Source organism: Rhea americana, unplaced genomic scaffold, assembly GCF_003343005.1.
Source record: "Rhea americana isolate MKP2758 unplaced genomic scaffold, rheAme1 scaffold_63, whole genome shotgun sequence".
Lineage (NCBI taxonomy): Eukaryota > Metazoa > Chordata > Aves > Rheiformes > Rheidae > Rhea > Rhea americana.
The window spans coordinates 453,259-475,332 of record NW_028186790.1 but is presented as its reverse complement, the minus strand read 5'-3'; the positions used below and the strand labels follow the sequence as shown (position 1 = coordinate 475,332).

Sequence of the window (22,074 nt, the reverse complement as noted above, 5' to 3'; positions counted from 1 at the left end):
TGTATTAAGAGTAATGTGAATATCTCAGTTACATATGGATATTTAGCTGATCTGCAAGCTCTAAAGCCTTGTTTTATGATTTGTCCCAAAAATGATAGCTTAAAAGAAAATATTCTAGAGTGGCAGATTACAAGTATGTGCTGAAGCTTAAAATGTTTTTCTTCGACCTTGGTGGTGTTTTATCATCAGGTTTATATATATCATTACAGTTATTTTTGCTAAGGATTCATTCATTTTAAAATTTGGAGAGATCAGTGCTCTCAGATATACAAACCTCTTTCTCAGCCCTCTTTTTTTTTTCTTATTTTAAAAAATAATTTCAAGACTTGTAGATATGCTAGTGCCACGCGAGAAGAGAGACTGCTGTTTTGCGAGTTCGTGTAAGCACAAGTGGAAAGCTAAATGAGGTCAATCACATTGACTCAAATTCCTGATATAGTTGGCATAATCTGCCCCGCAAGAATGGAGAGAAGGGAGTGTTAATTTAAGCAAAATGAAATGTAAACTGGGTTTAATTTCTCCATTTCTCCCTTTTAAAACCTGTACTGAACTGTCCTTTATTACCATTTTTTCCTAATATCTTGAAGAATCTACATGTTTAATATGAAGAAGTCCATTTAAGTTGTTTTTTTCCAAAACGGGAAGGCAAATAATATGAGCTATTGGCATAGGAATTAATTCACTTCACTTTATTTAATTCTGTAACACAGTTTTCAGACTTGCAAAGTCTCATGCTCTCAATGTGATGTTTATTCAGCCTAGTTTTGCTTCTCCCATCCCTGCCAGCTTGGTACCAACGTCTTGGCATTTGCAGAGCAGTGCTCTCTATTGCTCCCAAGCTGATGCATAGGATCCTGCTCTGAGAAAGGTGTCAGTCTGGTACCTTTGCAAGTCATTGGTATCATGCTGCTGTTCCTTGTAAGGTGATCAGATACTGATCCAGCACATGACTCCAGTAAATGGATCTGCGGTCACATATAATCAGTACTACAGGTCAAACTGCTTTTTTTTTTTTTTTTTTTTTTTTTTTAAAGAAAAAATCATGCAGCTGATTGTGTCTGCACATATGCATACACGTGTACGCAAATGCAAACACGTGCACCTGTATACAGGAATGAAGCTCATAGCTGTGAACATGCAAGACTTGGAATTCTAAGCTAGCAGATGCACCTGGATTCCTCAAGATCATTTCCTTAAATCCACATGCTTTTGATATTGAACACTGTAACACAGTAAAGATGTAAGCAATTTGATTCAAATCTGCAAGATGCTAAGAGTCTCGGTTGAATGGTGCTGAATACCCTGATCCAGTGTTGCTATACAATTGATTTGTCAGATAAAACTACTTACATACTTTGGCATCAATGTTTCGAGCATTTTATATATCTGGTAAATGTAAATTCTGTAGTGTGTTGGAAATAAAGAGTTTTAGGGCATTCTAACAAGTAGGGTTACACTGCTAAGGTTACTTTGATGCTAGTTTTTTGAGGTTCGATTTGTTTTGTATCTGTTCGTACCTTTAATGCCTTATCTCCTTGTATAGGTTACTAGATTCATCTTTTAAATACTCATTAAAGCATTTAGCTAAGCTAACTAACAAAAAGTTGTTCTGGGAAAAAAGCCTCAATTTCTGTGCTTTGATGTAAGCACATTGCTTTAGTCATAACTTTTATATGATAGATCACAACTTGCAATTTTTGGTGACATTCAAAAGGAGAACCTTAACTAAGGGTACAGATTGCCTCTGTATATTTGGGTAATGAGCCAGTGTTAACTGAGAGATCCAAATATTTATTGGAAAAAGAAATCCAAATCTGGTTTCAGATTTTATCTGTATTAGTGATGGGACATATCCACAAACTTGGAAAAGATCCATAGCTCAAGTTTAAAACGTGCGTTTGGTTCTTCCATTATTTGTTTTAAAAATAGGATAAATAGAAAGCAAATACCAAATAAAACAAAGCAAAACAAAAGCCATATGAGCTTGGGTGCACTAAGCTGAATCAAATATTAAATTAATCCTTTTTAAATAGACCACAAAATAGTAAACAATGGTAGTGACTAATTATACTAAAGTGAGATAATCTATCAGTTTAGATTGTGAGTACCTTACAAAAAATTTAGTCTTATGCTTAGAAGATAGGACTAGAAATTTGAAGCTTTATTCTCAAGACTTTCTGACTAAAAAAATTAAACCTTGTACTGCATCAGACTGATGGTTCATCTAACCTGGTATATCATCTCCAGGGCTTCCATCAGTGTATTTTACAGAAGTATGAGAAAAGGGCACATATGTAGGGATTCCTCTGTAGAATGCTTTCCTAACCTCGAGCTGTGTGTATTTCAGACTGTTTGAGCTTTGCTTCTCAGTAGGTCTTGATGGATGTTTCTTCCATGAGTTTGTCCAGCTGCTATTTGAACCCATCTAAAATTTTGGCAGTAATTTTCAGGCAGTAAGCCTCTTCCCCCTTATACAGGATTAATCTCAATTGTGAAAATTCCCTGATCTTTGCGTGGCAGGAGTGTTTGGAAAATCTAATGAATTTTATCTATTATTTCTGTAGCAACAACAGTTGGTTCCATTTGATATATGTTAAATATAAGCAAATAGAATTTTAGACTGGGACCAGAAAGCTTGAATTTTAGTCCTGGGTCAGCTGTTGATTAGCTGGACAATCCTGATCATGTTATTTCTCCCTTCTGTGAGGCATAGTACCCTAGCACAGACTCATGATGGTGCTAATGCAACTAAATGTTTTCTGAACCAGGACTCATGTCCAGCTGGCTCTGAGAAGCAGAAGTGCAAAACTGCCTACACCTGCTGATGCAGACATGTCTTTGATTTCCTTCTGACCTTTTCTTTTTCCCTGCTATTACATTAAATCAAGTGGATAACGACACCTGAATCTTTAGATTCCAGAACTGCTGCTCATCCATGTATGCCATAAACATTCATTGTGAGATTAAGACATGCGTCTTCTGTTATTTTTATTTTGAAAAAAAGAGAGGGAATTGTATTTCATAAACTATGTTAGAAGAACATTAATTTTGCAAAACGAAGCATTAAAAATTAGGAAATACTAAAATAAAGGTAACCTTAATTTCTCTCCTTGTGCATTAAAGAATGAACTAGCACTGATTACTCCTTTTRTTTGATAAGGACACTACTGTTAGTAGCTACAGCATCTCCCTTAGCACAGGCTAATACCGTTTTGCTAGCTGACTTCATCCTGACATTGGGCCTTTGATCCTGAAGTCATTTATGGTATCAGTTGATTTATTGATAAGCTTGGTATGTGGCTTTCTTGAATTATCTCCAGATAATCAGATATTTGAATCTTGTTTTATCTAGTACTGCCAAACCTGGAACCTTAAATAAAATTGTTGTGCCAAACAGTGAAATGTAGTTGTTCTTACTGTCTTAGAGCATGCTGCTGCTGAGGATTTTTTCTAGGTCTCTACACTGGACAGAGCAGTTGAACAGAACAGTAGTACAGAACATAGATACCAAAGAAAATGAGAGGAATAGGAACTGCCCTTGTTGCTGCCCCTTGTTCCTGCTCCTGACCGTGGTTGTTTGTCATCTCTCCCGCTTTCCGACTTCAGAGAGTCGCCTTTGATTCTGCTTCTGCTTACAGATCTGTTGCAGACCCTTTTATTCTTTCAGGCCTAAACATTGGAGGTGCTGATTTTTCCCTACTTCTCAGAGATGTGTTTTTGGACTTTCTACAAGGCAGATAGTTTTCCTTCCTTTTCCTCCTGCATGAAGTTCTGATTTTCCCAATCATTTTGGAGAAAACTGTGGAAACCATTTGCTTTCCAGAGACATCCTACTGGAGAACTAGTGCTGTTCAAGTTGCAGACCCTCATCCATAAAGCAGCATGACGTCATGGGATTGCACTGGTCCTGCTTGAGCCCTCCAAGGTAATCTAATACTTCTTGTTTTCTATGCCTTTTGAAAAGGGCAGACAGAAAACCATTAGATCCCGATGATCCCACAGCAAACGGATGTGAATCTTTAGGGCAGAATCTTTTCCCAGTTCTCTTGATTTTGCAAGTAGTTCAGGAAAAAATGAAGCATGGAGGAACTGCTAATATCATACCCCACTAAACTAATAAAATAGACTGCGGAAAAGATTGGGGTGCCGGAGTAGGGTGAGAAAGTGTACACAATTATGGGAATTTTAACTTGTTATTTCCCAGATTTGTATGTGTAATTACCAAATGTTCTCCTTGAGAGTGGTTATCGTCTGTGTCAGAGAAACTGCCGTTGGAGGTAGCAGTAGGTTAGTTTAAAGACTCTGTTTAAAACTGCTTCCAGTTTCTGTAATACAGAGCTCACAGCATCTTCCATTCCAGTGCCCTTAGCCTGGCTTTGAGAATCTGGTATTTTAGGGATGATTGTTTTTTCTGAGCTTTCGTCAATGTGGCAGAAGCTCGGCAAATATAGTTGCTTTGCTCCTGCTTTTCTCCTCTGCTATTGTGGCCCCTTTTGGTCTGCAAAGGAAGAAAGCCTTCCCTACTCTGTAGAACTTACTGCTTTGATTTTTACGAAGTTTGCTTGATGATAACTTTCAGTTACTTTTTCCCAAGGTAAAAGGGCATTTATTGGATGCTTTTGGGTCAAGAAGTGAACTTCAGCTTGAAGTTGTGAAAGTGAGATAAGGGGCAAAGCTTTACTTTGCACCGCTTCTTGGTTACAGAGAAGAAAACAGTCCAGAAACACCTTCATCCTTGGCTTCTCACTTCATGCATCTCTTATTTCCAGTTGCACATAGTTATTGTGGCTTTCTTAATTCTTCAGTCATTCATCATGCTTGTATATGGATTTTTCACCCCACCAGGCACACTTGGAGTTTTCCATTCACAGTAAGCAAGCCATCTGTTTTCAGAGACTTTCCAGGCCAATAGTGTTCTGAATTTTAGCCTGTTCACAATACTGGCTGTTTTTACCAAAGTTCTGGTAAAAGCATAGGATTAAACTTTATGTGAGCTAGGGCCATTCAGTCCTTCARTATGCGATAACATCTTTGGTGATGTGATGTGATCCTGTGATAATTAGTTTGTATTCTTAATGCTCAAATGAAAATTCACGTTTCTGATCAGGCATTCTCTAAAAATGTTTATATTATGCAGTTATTCTGTAGAGAAGCTACCACATATTTATTATACACTTTAATGTAAGCTTTATTGAATTTGTTTTCTAAACAGACATAGTTTATTTGGAAAAATCTGAATAAAAGATCCTTTCTTGGAATGTTTCCCTTTGAAGGCAGCATAAAATCTGTTTTGTTAACTCAAGAGGCTTTATTTAGCATAGCTTGATTATGTTTTTCCATTCTTTTTGTACTGGCTGTTAGAGACCATTATATTTTATACATATCAGCATGTTGATGTTTAAAGGCTTATTCAGAATTTCCATTCTTGGACCATTATCTGGAAAACCATTGCTAAATTCTAGCTATTTACATTTTCCGTATTCCTTAAATTTTGGCATTTAATAAAGTTTTAACTAACCTGTAAATAGTCTCCATCAGGATATTTGGAAACCACCCTGTAAGCACTTTCAAGCTTTCTGCTCATTCTTGTCGTTTGAGATAATAGTGCCACTTCTATTTTTACGRTGCTGTTACATGTTTCAAAGCTGGAGCTTATTTTAAGTGGATAATAGTACACTGCAGGTTGTTAGTTTTTCCCTTTCTGATGCTAAATCGTTGAGTGTGTCGGTCAACTACTGATGGAAACACCTCTTTGATCAAAAGCGGCTACGTGGCCAATTTTAAAGTGGAAAGGATCTCAAAGTAAGAGATTTTCCTTCCTAAGAATGACTCCTCCTTAAGACATGAAGTGAATCCTCCTGATTAATTATGTGTTAATATTTGTTTTTGAATGTGTAGCCCTCTGTGATAGAAGCAGTATGGAATGGAGTAGTATGTAGGCGCAAGAAGTTCCATGGCCAACACAAAAAGGCTGGAGATTTTTCTGGTTAAATAATTAATTAAAGAATCATTTCATTTCAGTAATCTGAAATAGTAGTTTTTATTTTCAGTAGATCTTACCAGGAAGTGTAGATGGATATAAATACCTACTTTGAGTGAAAAATCATTATTTAATAGTCTTGAACTGTTGGTATKTGTAGTCCATAAAATCAGTTGGCATTGGGAGGCTTAGGAAAATTGYCATTAGGAGATAAATTACAGAAAATTCGTTTTCTGTAAAGTGTTAGAAAAGCACTGCTGACTATTTTTAATATATTTGTGCAATTCTGTGCATATAAATGAAATACACTATTTTTTTCCCAAGACCYGAGAATCCTTTGAAAGACTTGCTTTTCTAGCATTTTTATTAAAGGCATTTTCCTATTAAGAAAAGCCAGGGTTTATTTCGTTGTAGTTTGACTAATTCTTTTAACACTTACAAGCATAAAGACATTGTTGAAAGAAAAAGGGCATCTTCAAATACCACCTGAGGGATGTGGCCAATCAAGACAACGTTCTGTGAGCTATGGGAGCAGAGTGGTGTTAATGGTGTATTTCAGTGTGTCCTGCAGGTAATACAAGGCATTTCCATGGTTTAGAAAAATAGTTCTAAACTAGGAACACAATGCTTCTTTATATATAAAAATGTTGTGCTGACCTGCASTTGGTGTAATGTTGCTACAGGGCATGTACATAGGTGGGAGGAAAATGAATACAGTCCTAAGTTTCAAATTACAAAAATATAAGTATTTTTAATATAAAAAGAGCAGAGGAATATGATTTTATATTGTCGTAGAGAGGTCTACTGTATGTGCAAATATATACATACATAATATATACATATTATACATATTATAAAAATATGCATACTATATTGTAGTTTAATAAGAAACTCATGTTTATTCACAGTATCTGTAAGATAAAAGCATCTATCTATCCTATCATCATACTACCTTTCAATTTTAGTTGTATTCACTGCTGTTTTGTGAATGTTGCTTATATTTAAGGTGATAAGAACATTTTAAACGACACTTGAGAAGGTAAAGATGGTACACAGTTTTGGCAATTGAGAGCTTAACGTCCCACAGAGATGAGAGAAGATAAAAGTGTAATTAGAACAGTCCGTGAAACTGTGGTTTTCCAAGAACAGTGCTTCTACACAGTGAAGGGAATTAAGGTGGAAGAGCAGAAATATTTTATCAAATAGAAGAACGCTCCAAGGGAAATGTTTACAGCAGGAGAGGGAAGGAAAAAAAAAAAGAAAAAAAAAGGATGGGATTCAAAGTGCTAGAAAGCAAAAAGTCAGAGTGGGGAGCATGGATAAGCATAACTATTATTTTTTCTTAGAGAATTTAAATTTCTCTAAGGGCTACTCCTGATGGTAATTAGGTAGGTAACAAGTTGCGATTACTTCTCGATATTAACAAATGTGCTTCTTTTCCAATTATTTCCATCTACCCRTCTGTCTTCTCTTTTATTTCCCTATTTCCTATTATGATTTATCTTAAACTTATATAGTGGGCTTTTGGGGCTCTCCACGTGTAGTAAACTTCTCTGCTTCTTGGGCTTAGAACAGTAGCCTCTTATTCCATTTAAGTTCCCATGATGTTTCTGAAAAAAAAATACCATGTGGACTGGTACATTTTCTAAGTTGTTTTATATTTTACATAGGGTGTACCTATCTATGTAGGGTTGTATAAGTGTACTTTTAGGCTGATCTCCCTGACATGTAGTTAGAACACATATAATAACTGTTCAGTGGGATTTTGCTTGTAATTAAATTTAATGATAACATTTACATTATTTTAGTGAAGATTTCTTAAGAAAATCAGAAATAGTTCCTTTCCTGTCACGTAAGCATCATTTTGCATGGCTGGCTTTTTTCCCCTCAAATTTCAGACTGTCAATTATTAKTATTTTTTTAATAAAAAACATTTATAAACTTCTGTTTAAAACGTTACGCTATTTTCCTTAATATTTTTCTCTTTTGCCACACAGCATGTGTGTGGTCAGAAAGCTTGGAGATTGTTGTAGGAAATACATTGCTTGTTTCTAAACTTCTCTATACTTGGGTGGTCATTGAAGGGCTAGATACCGTCGCTATGAGCCATGCTGCTCATTTATACATAGCTTTATTGTTTAAAATCTCTTCCTGAACTTAATTGCTCCCGTTACATTGACATTTTTTTCTGGTTTATAAARGTTTAATTTTCAGGTTTATAAAGTTCTTTGACAGTGTTCTGCTGGCAATCGTTGCTTGAATATATTACGTTACAGCAACATTTAATTTAACAAATTATGCTAAGTAGATGCTAAATATTTTAGACTAAAAATACGGCAGTGTGTTTTTTCATTCATCGTTCTCCAGCATCTTTTGAGCAGCTCTGCTGTTTTTCCATCTTCAAGTGCTTAGGAGGTTTCGTAAAAATATTGTTGCACTGATAGTTAAAACAGCAGTAGCTCAGGTTGCTATTTTCCATCCTTTCCCTCCCCCAGATGTAGAAYCTAAAAATCAAGCTGAAGAGACACTAGCTCGTCTCTGTGCTGTCTCTGGTACCGTGCATGAAGGAAGAGCTGTGGTGCTGGAAACAGAGCTGCTCTGTGGGTAGAAATGAGGTGATCGGCTTCCGTTGCTGTCTTTGACTTGGAAAAGATCTGGTGCACCTTGTGTGTTTACTCTCTGACTTATTTTATCCACCTTTCAAATTTTTCTTTTTAAAAATATTCTATTAAAATCCGAGCTGATTTTTGTATCGTACTGTTATGCTCTGTGGCATTCTCAGATGAACGAGACGTGTGCCTCACTATCTCAGCATCCCAACTAGACAACAAGTAGAGCCACCTAGCAAAGAGAGTGGCTGGGTATGTCTGCAGCTCAGGGAGGGGGTGACATGCATGGGTGGGAAAAGCAGTTTTGTAGGCTTACTGGATCATCTGTACCTTTCAAAAGAAGAGTATATAAAATCAATTTTGATGAAGGAATGGTTTTTGGAGCAAATGTTATTGATTTCCCCCTGTGTAGGAGTCTTCACCATGTGATTAGTGCAGAGTGGCTTGGGGGAAGGAAGTCAKACAAAGTTGAACCCTCGAGAAAGACTAGGACAGAAGGAAGGCACTGAGCAGGAGAAGATGTGCTGCAAGTCTTAACAGGAGCATGGTTACAGAGAGCTGTGAGAGCTGAGTAACAAAAATCTGAAGTTGAAGATGAGGGTAAACCAATGAAAAAATCGTTTGTGGAAARATCGCAGTACTTGGGAAGTTTCGAAGAGACAGCAATCTAAAATGGTTTTGTCAGCATAAATGTTGCATACAGCTTGGAAGGGGTTTGAGTAAGAAAACAAGCCAGAGAAGAAGTTTACAGAGTTTTGTTGGAAAATGAATGGTGTAAGGTTTGGTCGCAGGGATAAAGAAGGATAGATTTTGGAATGTACGAGTTGCTACTGTGCTCTATTGGAAATGAAGGTAGAGCACTTAAAACTGCAGCTGGATGTTTAGTGGATGTTTATTTGCAGTGGCAGGACACTGACCTATGCAAGTTAGTAGTTTTTTCTAATGTCATTCATCAAAACTGCTCGAGGCAGAAAAATGGAGTTAGAAATAAGGTGAATTTATGGATTGCGTTAGGGAAAACAAAACTGGGCATCCCCTGGCTGGGCATCAGGTCGTGGAGGATCTCTGGCTGCTCCTCCCGCTGGTCTTGTTGAGGCTGGACTGATGTGCAGGCAGGAACGGAAGTCACGGGTACCGAACGGAGAACCTCACCTTCCGTTATTTGCTCAGTAAAGGAGAAATTATGGAAACCTAGAGTGTTTCCCAGGGCTATTTTTATCCAATTATGGTTTAAATTAAATAGACATATATTTTCTTGGGAGCTGCTTTGGAAGTATACTTGCACCCTTGCCCAGCTGAGTGTCCTGCAGATCTATGGTGGCTGTTATTGCTGCCAAATCATCAGAGAACAGAACTTGTTAGATGAAAAGACAGAGTAAATGTAAGCAGCAGATGTGACACKGGAATTTAAGAGGCTGTTGGGAAGAATAAAGGTTTTTTTGTTGTTTTCGTTTAATTCTCTGAGGAGCAGTGGCTCCTTGTAAAAGTTACTGTGTTATTGTTAACTCAAACTTATTTTGGGATGCTGCGATATAAAAATCGCTGGGTAGATGTTAAAGATACCTTAATTAATACTTTCGTAGTCTGATTTATAATGATATGTACTTTTCATTCAGTTTTAATGTTTATTTTGTGCCTGGTGTCTTTCTATCCTTTTCTCTTTAAATACATATTTCAATTAGTGTCTGCAGATCTTCGGTGCTGCCTATGTACAGTCTTCCTTGCTCTAAGCTGAATCGTGGTATCATAAATTAATGTACYGAGAGGTCACCAATTCTGTTTTCCTGCCTGGGCAATATACTGCAGAGAAAGCAAAACAAATTTAACAAAAAATGTAGAAATTTAAAATGCATGGGCTTYTTAACTGTTAGCATAATTTTTGAATGTGAGTATTGAAGTTGAGACCGTCTCTTCAGTATATTGATGTTGGAAAATGAAGAGTCTGTGTGGTGACTGAATTTCCATTGACACTTTTTTTGCCATTTCTAGCAGTACTTACTTCAAACATTGAACGTTTAGACCCTGTTATTTCAACTGTTCCTTGAAAATGGCTATTTCAAATCAATATTAAAGCTACGTGTCTCATGCTGGCTTGTCACGTGACACTGTCATTTATTTTCACTTTTAAAGTGCTGATCATAGTGGAAAATAACTTTAAATACACTTTTAGCTATTTTATTATATATACAGGTATTTTTATAACTTAGTTCTCTTAAGAGGTGCAAAAAAAGAAACTGATATTTTTTCCAATTCTATTTTGTATTTTGCTTTTAGTTATTCATTTAAATAGTAATATATAGCTTGCTCAGAAATGCTGTTTCCAAGTTTCATGTTTTATTTTAAATACATGTAAATTAAACTTCATCATGAAAACAAATATTTCTGTTTGTAGCATAAGAAAAACCTAATCCACAGGTAAATTAGGAGTAGAGGCTGTATTGATCCAAAATCAAGAATACATTAATTGGAATTTCATCTTTTTAGTTCCCCAAGGGGAAAAATGTTTTGCAATGATTACTACAAGATAGAAAAGTAAAAGATCTAGCTTGCCTCTTCAAGATGTTACTGAACTGTGAATTGCTATTTTTAAGGAGAAGATTTTGGATAAGTAAGTGAAGCTTAAAATTGTGTTTAAAAAGAGAAAGAAAGCTTTGGAACAGCATTTTGTAATTCCAGTCCTTCAGCAATGCAGAATTTTCAAGTAGGCAGTGCTTGTGTTATAGAAAAACTACACTAATTTATTGGCATCTTTAGGATGCCATCAGGAAACCACACCTCTATTTGTATAATTTCATCAGTATTTTGGTATTTTTAACATGGCTATAACATTTTCTGTCGTAATAGTGCCTTTCAGAATATCCYGATTCACTTGCAGTGATAACTTGACTTCATTGCACTTATTTTAACAAGTACCCATGGAATAAAATTTCAATAAATCGCATTCAGACAGGAGCCGGAACGATTGCTGAGGTTGTGGTATAGTGACAGCAACTGAGACCTTCAGTATGATGCTAGAATTATGAAAAAAAAAATCCAATGCAATTTTTATTTCATCTTAAAAAAAATGGGGAAATAATAGGACTTTATCAGTCTGTGTTATATTTTCTAGAAATTTTGTCAGAAGGAAGAGACGTAGCCCCGCTGAGCCGTGCGTCCTTCCCCACTTCTCCCCCTTTCTGCCCCGGGGAATAGGTGCCGCCTGAGCTCACGCTTCCCGACTTCCCAGCGTATCCTCGWACGCGCGTACCGCGGGTCAAAAGCTATTTACTCATTTCTGGTTCTGCAATGAGCGCCACGGTTATTCAGGTAGTTTTCTTGGAAATAGCTGAAGCTGAGCAGAAAGCCCAGGCCGGGCTATGGGAAGATGCCGGGCCCGACTCCGAGCGGCGGCGTGGTGCCAGCGGCTGGGCAGGCTTGGAGGGAGCCGAAGGCGCCGCACAAAGCCGGCACCCCAGCAGCGGCGTCCGGTACGGTCTGTCGCCGGAAAGCTGTACCAGAAATGACGTGGTGGGCTGAATTTATAAATTAGCGAATAAAATTTTCCGGAAGGTTCCTTGCGTGCAAAATCAGAAGCTCGCAAGATAAACTGCTTAGTGATCCTAAAACGGGGTTGTCTTTGGGAGCGCTTTCTAGTCGCAGCGTAATAAGGGAAGTTTGTTAAAGTTGTGGAGTTACAGAACTGCTTAAATACTTCTGTAACTTTTTCAAATCAGAGAATAAAGGACTCGAGTGACTTCAGTCATCTACAGGTGCTGGGGGGGGGTATTTCCTTTAAGAGACAGAAATAAAATCTGAGTATTTAAGCAATAGGTGAAGAATCAGTGCTATCTTATTTTAGAGTTAATTTTAAAATAAGATTGCCTACACAATCAGCTCATTTTGGTGTTTTAATCAAGTTTTCTCTGTAGACTAACAGTGTGTGTGATATGAAAATCGATATGCTGTAAAAATTAGAATAATCATCCCTTATACATGGGAGGAGCCCGAATAGTAAATACTGTGAAGCTGTGCATCTTTTTAATGTTTCTTGGGGTTCTTCCTCCTTTATACGTTTTTGCTAAGACACAAATCCAACTCTGTATCCCCTGTTATTACAAGTTTTCATATGTGGCATTTGGAATCGTTCCTTTGGATACGGAGCAGAATGTTAGAACGGTGGAACTAAATCACAGCTTGCTTCAAATCTGAAAGCAATAAAACCGTTTCGTAAACAGTTAATTAACCATTTCAGATTTCGGAGAGACCAGGCTTTATGAGGAGGCATTTTAAAACAGTGCATGATGAACTCAAATAGCATATATAATAAAATATATGTACTGATGCACGGGAGGGGTAGCCCGTTTTCCATTGTCCGGTGCCAGACAAGCCAAATGTTATTAGTTGTACATAATTTTATGGACATCCAAAAAGAAGCAGCACATTTACATAATCTAGATGTGAATGTAAGTGTACGTCTATGGTTTTGAGCAATGTCCTTTTCTGAACGAAATTAGAACAAGAAACTGTAATCTGTTGCAAGTTCAGCTGAAGGCAGTTTGCTAGAAGTTAAATAACATTGATGTTTTAGTTGGAACTGATGTAGAAGAGGTATTATTTTAAACGAAAATGAAGTCTACAGCTATCTGGTTGTGAATGTCTCTCAATTACAGTGGCGTCCATGGATTTTGGATCTGAATGAAGATTTGGCTAGAAACTCTCCACATCCTTATTCTGTATTTTCCTCTGAATAAGAAACAGCATGTGTGAATTACATTTACTATAATCTACTCCATACAGGAGGATACAAATTCTGTGAAAAACGATTATGCACGGTTTAAAATTAGTCTGATTGCACTGGGTAGATTCCTTTAAGTCGAGCTAGTTATAAGTTATGGGTATTTGGAGAAGTAATGCTGAATGGCTCACATTTTTAATATTTTGCAAGCACAAACCTATGAATAAGAAGTAACTCTGCAGTTGCAGACAATCACATTCCAATGGTGGTGCAACTTCCTGCATTTAACCTAACGTGAAACATTATTCAGTGCAAAGGAAAAATACTCTTTTTCCTGAGTGTGCTACCCAAGCAATTAGAATGAATTGCTACTGCTGTAAAGTGGGGAGTTACTGAATGAGATAATCTGTATTTAAGCTTCCCATAATACAAGCCTAAGGAATAAAAACATGTTCTCTTATGCATCAACTTAAAATATTTTTACAGTTGTAGCTACCAAGTTTATAAAGAGGTTTCTCCTGTTTTATAAGAAAACTGAACATTGTGTGTGTGTATGTTACGGAAGTAAATTTCAGTTTGATTGATGAAGGTGCTACGATGCATACAGCATTTTTAAAGGAATTGCTGGCTCTGAAGTTGCACCCAGTTCTTTACTTTCCAGTTTCATTCAAAACAAAGGAATTTGCTCTCGTTCATGCAGCTATATGAATATTAACAAAATTAAAGAATGGCTGCATGTGCACTTTGAGGGGAAAAGATAGGTTTCAGTAAAAAAAATCTTAATTTCTTAAATTTTGGAATTAGTAATGAGTAATTTCTGTAAAATGCAACTTTTCTGTAAGTTAGGTTAGAGTCAAATAATTCAATTAAATCATACAAAATTAATGCTGCGTAATAGTTTAGTGCCTCATTTACTACTGTTTTTTTCTGTAGAACAGATAGTGTGACCTTCATGTGGAAATTCAGACTAATGCTGTAATTGAAAACTGCATTTGCTGAGTTTCTCATTTTAAAATCAGAGAAGGGGCTGTCTGCATCGTATCTAGTATAATACTCTGCATGCATGAAGTTCAGATTAGTCTGATACTAACGTATGTATTTTGAGTAAACTAATGACATAATTAAAGTAATGTATTCATAATTTTTGTTTTGGGGGGGAGATTTTTCTCTTCTTTCATCAGGAAGCATTTAAGGCAAAAATTCAACTCAGTTTGTAAGTGTGCAGTTTGGGATGATAGGCTAAGGAAATTAGTTAAATAAAAGCAAGTACTATTAAACTGCAGATTCTAATCTGTGCAGAAATATGCTTTCTCAGATGTTACTTTTGAATTAAAAAAGGCTAAATTGCAGCTCTGAGTGCAATAATCTGCACATCTTGGCTTCTGGATCAGTGATGCCTGTCGTGTTGGACGCTACTATCGAAGAACTGGAAAATCCTCTGGGAATAAATACTGTATAAGGCTAATGTAAAAGACATGCAGAGATAAAATATTCATACTAGCTAGAGAAATATAATTTCTGAGGTGCTGTTTCTATGTCTCCCAGCAAATTAAAGAGGTCAAACTTCTAACAGCTTGTAAAACCGAAACAGCCCATGGCCTCGCATAAAAACAGAGCAAGCCCTTGCTCATATTGCACCTTGGTATTTAAAGCAAGAAATAACTGCTAGTTTTATTTTTTTAAAATAGCAATGTGTTTACTTTGATTAAGCAATCTTGTGAGTTGCAAATATTTCTGACCCTCCTACACCTCTCCCATATTTTTCTTTTGTCTTTGGTAGAGCTGATGAATCTCGTAGACTGTATTTGGACTGTCAGTGGGATATAATATAATTTACTTTACTGACTGGTTCCCTTCCAGACGTCTACATGGGTTGAAAACTGCTTTATGGTATTTAAGATACAAACTGTCTGCCCTTACTTGTCACAGAAACATACTTGTCAGTTAAGCCACAAACTCATATAAATAAGACTTTGGTCTTAGAGCAACGTATTTCTTAGCTGATCTTTGAAAATATGAGTTCCAAAGCTCTGTTCTGCAGAATATTTGATTTGTGTATGTTTTCTATGCCCAATAGATAAAAAGTATTTTACTTAGAGAATTAGAAAAGACAAGTAGGCAAATGGAAATGTGCTACATATTTCATAATTGAAACAACTGTATGTAACTTAGAATACCTAAGAAATGAATTAATGTATGATAGAATTAAARGCACAGATTTTTAATATAGAAGGACATGTGGCCTAATATTTAGCCGCAGTAGATTTTACCAAATTTATAATACATTAAAATTATGGTTTGTTAAAATACAGAACAATTTGCACACCTTATCTATGCATTTTTAAAGATATGTTTCTTTTTAAGATATTTCTTTTAATATAGTCATAAACAGAACACAGAGGCAAATGATTACATACAGTTTTTGTCTTTCTTTTATGCTRACTTCTCATTGATTAAATTGATCCATATTTTCTCAGTGTATTAGGCATTTAATGTATTCTATAACTTCTACCAGTCTGAAGAAAGCCTAAAAGTATGCTTTGCTGACTTTACCAACATTTTAACAAAATATTTATTTGGCAATATTTTTGTTGTAGCATTTTATTATCTCTGTCTCTTTACCATTCCTTTCGGGAAGGATTTCTCCCCGGTAAAAAGAATGCATATCATTGGAAAAAATAAGCAAATTAGCAAAACATTGGCTTTGCTTCGTCCTGTGAAATACTTCTGGTAATTCACGTCTGAGACAGCAGCGTGTTCCTGCTGAATTACGAAGTAAGTAATTCAACTTGACTTAGTCGATCTAGCGTTTATTTTGAAGTATATTTAGAAGCGGAATAGCTCCCCGCAGCAGAGCGACGCACGTGCCTTTGGACGAGGCACGCAGCCGTGCGGAGGCCCGGGGCCGGCTGGGCGCGAGCGCCCGCCGTTAGCGTTCCCTGGCGCCTCCTCCGACCGCTCCTGCGTTGCGGCTTCCGTGGCTTCTTGMTTTGCCGCGCTTTTCCGGCTGGCGCCGGGCTCTGCCGCTGGGCACCCTGGCAGGGAGCCCTCTGAGCGACCCGTGCTCGCGGTGCCCGGGGGCTGGAGGGCTGGTGGGTGGAGGGGGACGGAGTCGGAAGCGGGGCGAAAACGCCCTGTCGTCTTCAGCCAACGGCCCATCTTAAGCCTGGTGTTTCCCGGCTGCTGAACACAGGCTTTCATGTTCAAGGCCYGCCTGGATGCAACCCTGTCCACCATGCTCTAGGTGACCCTACTGAGCAGGGGGTTGGACTAGATGATCTCCAGAGGTCCCTTCCAACCTTACCAGTTCTATGATTCTGTGTTCAATGCAGCTTTTGTGCGTGATTTTTATTGCGTTTGTGCTCAAAGGAGCTTCTGGCTCACATATACGTGAGCAGGGTTTGATCCTGAAGAGCAGCTTGTGAAGGACGTCTTGAGATGGAGGGCTCTTGGGGGGCTGGAGCCCCCACCTGCGCTCTCCTGCGCAGGCTCTCCTATGGAAGAAGACCTTTCTGAGGCAGGAGGACCCTGCTAACATCAGGAAATTCATGCCCGATGACTTATCATCAGAGTGGCAACGCTCTTTCCTTGCATCCCAGAAGCTGTGGCATCATTAGTCTTGGTCAGGTTTAAGCGCCTCGCACTAAAATAATCTATTATTTGGAAATTACGCTGTTCAGCACCAAAGATCTCATCAGTGCAATCTATAAATTTCATTTGCTCAGCTTTTAAGACTTAACTATCCCATTGCATTTAAAGAACCTGCTCGGGAACTTTGAAAAGCATTCAAAGAAAACTGTATAACTTATTTTCTTAAATTTTAAATACTCTTTACAGTTAATTATTTACTGTATCCAGCAAACAGATTAATTTCTGTTACTGCCTGTTTCAATTAAGCAGACCTATTTCTGGAAGTTAAACATCTGACTATTTCTGCAAAAATGAARATTTTTCTTCCCTTTTTGTTATTTTCTGTTGTTGTTGTTTAGAATGATACAAAGGGAGTAATTGGATTAAATCATTTTCTCCCTTGAAGAAGGAAAAACAAGACTTAAGCACAACAAGTTTAGCAAATTTACATTTTCAGTTGAGAACTGCACTACTCCTGGAAAATGGACTGTGAAAGGCAGCGACTTCCCAGTTTGTTCTGTGTCTCCCCTGTCCATACCGGCTTCTCTTTACCTCCTCTTTACTAGCGTCATTACTTACTCACCTACTGAACTGGTTCTGTACCATATTCCCCTGCTTTCCAGTAAGAAATAAGGAAGATTTAAAACTTTTTCTGTGTGTGTGTGTTATTCCCGGTGGTATTTTACTTCCTGACTGTGCTACTGGGTTATTTCTTCTACAGAATGTTTTTATAATTAAAACAGAGGTTTTTTGCTAGTTCATTTTGCTTCTCCTAGTATTGCTTTACATAAGGTCTATACATCTACCTTATGCAAAAGATAATGCATCATATGTACTGTCTATTTTTTTTTCAGCTAAAGCTTCTAGCATAAAATATTACCTCGTGTAGGAGTGCAACACTATGCTTAGGAGCATCAAAATTTTCCTTCCCTTAACCAGTAGGCTCCGGTCGCATCTTTGAGTGCCTTTTAGACTTTGTATTCATAGYATATGAGATTCTGAGTTCGACAAATGTAGTTCATCGTTTAAGTACTTGTTAAGAGGCAAGAAAAGGAGGCTGCTTTTATATTTAACTCATTTTTTGTGTGCTTTAGCCCTGAAGATGACCTTCAGTAACATGTATTTAAATATTATTCTTAATCAAGGTGCAAAAGTAGGTACTTAAAGTCTGTACAGGTGGATAATAGTAAACTGTATGGAGTGAGTTCTTAAAGGAATTAAATCATTTTTTAAATAAATTTAATCAAGCATTTATTATTATTACTGATGTTATTATTTGCTTCTCTCAAATGGTTTTCCTTTTCAAGTTACATGTAATATTGTGAAACTCTTTTGGGTGGCAGGTGCAGTTAACCACATCACAGTAGTTCAGTTCTATATTTACAACAGGAATTTTCCTAGTTAAAATTACACTTTGCAAACAGTTTAAATTTTAAACTAATATTTTTCTTCTAATGAGCAGTTGGGAAAGGTTTTCCATCACAAAGCATAATATCCAATGCAAAATATCTGTGTAACACAAAGTTTCTGAAGCAAAGTAAGACCAAAAAAAACCCCAGCCAAACCCAAAGCCAATGCTGCAGGTAACTTTTCGGTAATACACTGCAAAACTGATTAAAAGTACTCATCAGTTTGTTCTTAGCTAATAAAGGGGCAGATATATATTTTGTCTTTGTCTATGCAAGGAATATAATTTTAATGCTAAAATATTAATGACAGCTTAAAAAAAAAAAGATGTTCTGCTCTGTGTATTGCCCTAGTAGCTTCTAAGGATCCTTAAGGCTAGATAATGAAGAGAAGTGCTTATTTGCAATTTATTTATTTTTTTTCCTGGAGTATATTATAAAGTAATCTCAGAGCATGAAATTGCTATGGTGCGGTTTCAAAATAAATCTTAACATGCATGTAAAAATACTACGGAAATTCACTCAAGCTCAACTCGTGCCTCCATCTCTCCAGGCGGTGAGAGATCCACCAGGATCATTTGTGGGCTCGTGACAACCATTTCATTTGTATTTCTAGATTCRGGTCTCCCACTGGAGTTGCAGCTCCAAGCTTGGGAATTCCCACTTAGGTGAAGTACCAGTAGGGRAAGACGGTACAAGAGCACTATAGCTATTCCCCAATTTTCTGAGAGGGAAAAATTTATTTTTATATTTATTTATTTATTTATTTATGTTGTTAGCAGTGTTCTTATCAAACTGCCCTGCTTGCTTTCAAGAGCATGTAGGATTTTAGATATTATATATTGGAAAGAAACGATCAAGTCAACAGCCAAAATATAGCTAACTGAAGATTTAGTGTGTGTGGCCTTTATTCACTGCGTTATGGCCTGTTGGGTAATGTTTTCTTCCATGGTCTCATTGCAGTTGTGTTATCTTCAGTTGTTTGTTTGTTTTTATATAACCTACGTGGCAAAATCATGCACATATGCTTGTAATTGGCTTAAGGTAAGTAGGAGACAGACTGGCTTCTGCAAAGACACAAAATGACTATATAGGCAAAAGTTTTAAAGCGCTTGGAATTGTTTTAATGGACCTAAGTCTACACCCATGCCTCSTCTAAACGGTGTGGTTAGTAAAGCTCGTAGTAACCTCTGTGCAAGAAGAAAGCCTTCCCTTTTCCTCCCAAACTGCAATAGATTGCATTTGTTTGCAGCTTTCTTCTTTTTAGCTGCCAATGATCAGAAAAAAAATAAAATATTCATAATCATTTTTCTCCATTCTGTATAAAATATACACACTTTGAAAGCTTTTTTTCAGTGTGAACTCACTGGATTTTGGCTCACTGTTTTTTTTTTTTTTTTTTTTGTTTTTTTTTTTTTTTTTTTTTTTTTTTATCAAGACAGACAACAACATCTTGAAGATTAGGGTTTCTAATAGTATTTCCTTGGTAGAAACCGCCTACTATTGTAGCAGCCACCAAAATGCTGCTTTTGATTTTTAAAAAAAGAAAAAAGAATATTAGCTGTTTCTACTTTTAGGTGCCTGTATGTCAGGAGGAAGTGCCTTATGAATAGCACTGTAACAGACATTTTTGCTAGTGATCTCACTTGCATTCACACCCATTGGGGTTGCAGTCTCAGCGCCATTCACTCGCGCTCCCAACGTACAGCTCCCAGAGGCTCAGGGCTTCTTTCAAAATTATTTTTCACCTGAACAGAATATCAACATTTCCTTCAGGTTTTCATACTTTTGCTGTTCATAACAAGAATGTAATCATATTTGGTAATATTTCTACTGTTACCTTTAACTGGAAGATACTTTGCYGTTACATGTTGGGTTTCCTGAAATAAATCCATGTGAAAATACGATATTATTGGACTACCTCAGATTCTAATAGAAAGATGTATATAAAACTCCACAATATTAAAGTGTAATTTTGAAGGGTTAGGTTATTTTTAAATGACCTGTGAAATTGGGTGGGTGGGGGAAAGAATAATTTGTATATTTTATTTACTGATCTCCAAGAACATAATATTGTTTTTTTTTTTTTTTTAAAAAAAAGAGTAATGTGCCTTAGCGTATTTGAAATTAAACGCACTAATGCAAGAGGATATCTAAGGTGAAAGATGTTTGTGTAATGCTAAACATAACCAAAGAAACTGTGGTTTTAGCAAAGGTACCATGCTCTATTTTATCAAGTGCCAGAAGTTGCATAATGAAAGTCTTTCAGTTAAAAAAAACACAAGTAAAGAAAACACAAAAATGCCACCCAGCTGGTAGAGATCTTCCTAATTTTTACCTGATTGTATTTCTGCAGAAATATGGCCGGGCCCTCGTAAATTTTCAACATGAACTGCATTTTTGTTGCCAATTTCCATATCCTTTCAAAAGTGCTGAAGCGTGCATTTGCTATTTATGTTTGCAGTAGACTGAGTACACTTTTACTATTTGTGGTTTCAGAAATTGGAAACAACCAAACAGTGGTGCTATGGTCTAAAAAAATAAATTTTAAACAGCTGCGGGACAGTATTTTTAGCACGGCAGGAGCCCTCCTGAAGACGGCCTTGTAGCTGCGCCCTCCGTCGCCGTCGTCGAGCCGTGATTTCCCCGCCCGCGACGCGGTCGCCCGCGCACGGCTCCGCGCCGTGGGATTTGGCGGAGCTGGTCTGAGCCGTTCCGCTCCTGCAGCGTTCTGCGTGCTCCGTTCTCTCTAGCTGAGCCGTGTTCCTTATCAGTGTCCCGTGAGATTGACCGTTAAGTGTAATCTTATTTATAGAGACGAGGAAAGCGTAGTTAAGTATAATAAAAACATCGTGCCAGGCCACAAGTGCAGTGATCTGATTCCGGGCCGTCTTGGCATGCCACGTTTGCCCCTTAAAAATGGTCCTGTTTAGTGAATTATTTCTGTGGTACAACAGAGTTCAATACTTTAAGAGTAAATTATTGGATTAACGTAGAAATGTTTTAATTTCTTCACTGCTTTTAAAAATCAGTTTTGTTTCGTATCGTTTTAAAAATAGTGTGCTTAAATTTTCTTATAGTCAACCCAATGAATAAATTAAATTACATAATCTGTTTAGATTATAAGCCTAGAAAGAGTCCAAATATGATTTAACCCTTTGTATAAGCTACTCGTTGTAGTGTGGCAGTTCCTATGGTGAATTTACTGGTGAATTTGCTAACTAAATCATAAAGTGGACCTTGTTTCAATAACAGATAATCTTCCTTTCAGTTTGATAAAAGTCCTTGCACTTAGATGGCAAGTTTTTGCATTTACCTCTTAAATAATTTATCTGAACACACCATCTATTCTTTTTCTGTTTGTGTGATTCCCCCATTAAACATTATCTGCAGCGTTTTCAAAGCAAAAGGTCAAATTTAATTGCCTAAATAATGGGCGGTGATGGTGACAAGATAGTTGTGTATATGATTACACTCAGTAGTGTTTAAAAAAAATATATCACTATTAGTCACATTCTGAGTGAATTACTTTAAAGAAATGCCATTATATTTCAAAAATTTTTAGATGTCCTTGCTTTTTAAAAGTTGAGGTTTATTATGAAATTTAGACTCATACAATGTGTGCAGTTTACAGAATAAGAAATACGTTGCGTGTGCAATATATTTACTGCCATTATGAGAAGAAAGGATGTGTTGCAAATTAAAAAAAAAAAAAAAAAAAAAAAAAAAAAAAAA

General features: G+C 36.9%; 1 protein-coding gene across 7 annotated transcripts in view; it reads left to right on the top strand.

The window, feature by feature from the left end:
- SUPT3H (SPT3 homolog, SAGA and STAGA complex component) overlaps positions 1-22,074 on the top strand; it is a 295,229-nt gene that overhangs the window by 89,350 nt on the left and 183,805 nt on the right. Inside the window, exon 2 of one of the 7 annotated variants that reach the window (XM_085320408.1) lies at positions 3,824-3,925. The exons of the other annotated variants lie outside the window; for them this stretch is intronic. Coding sequence (XP_085176534.1) covers positions 3,891-3,925 — 35 coding nt within the window. The 5' untranslated portion in view covers positions 3,824-3,890. The remainder of the gene's footprint in view (positions 1-3,823; positions 3,926-22,074) is intronic. 7 annotated transcript variants of the gene reach the window in all.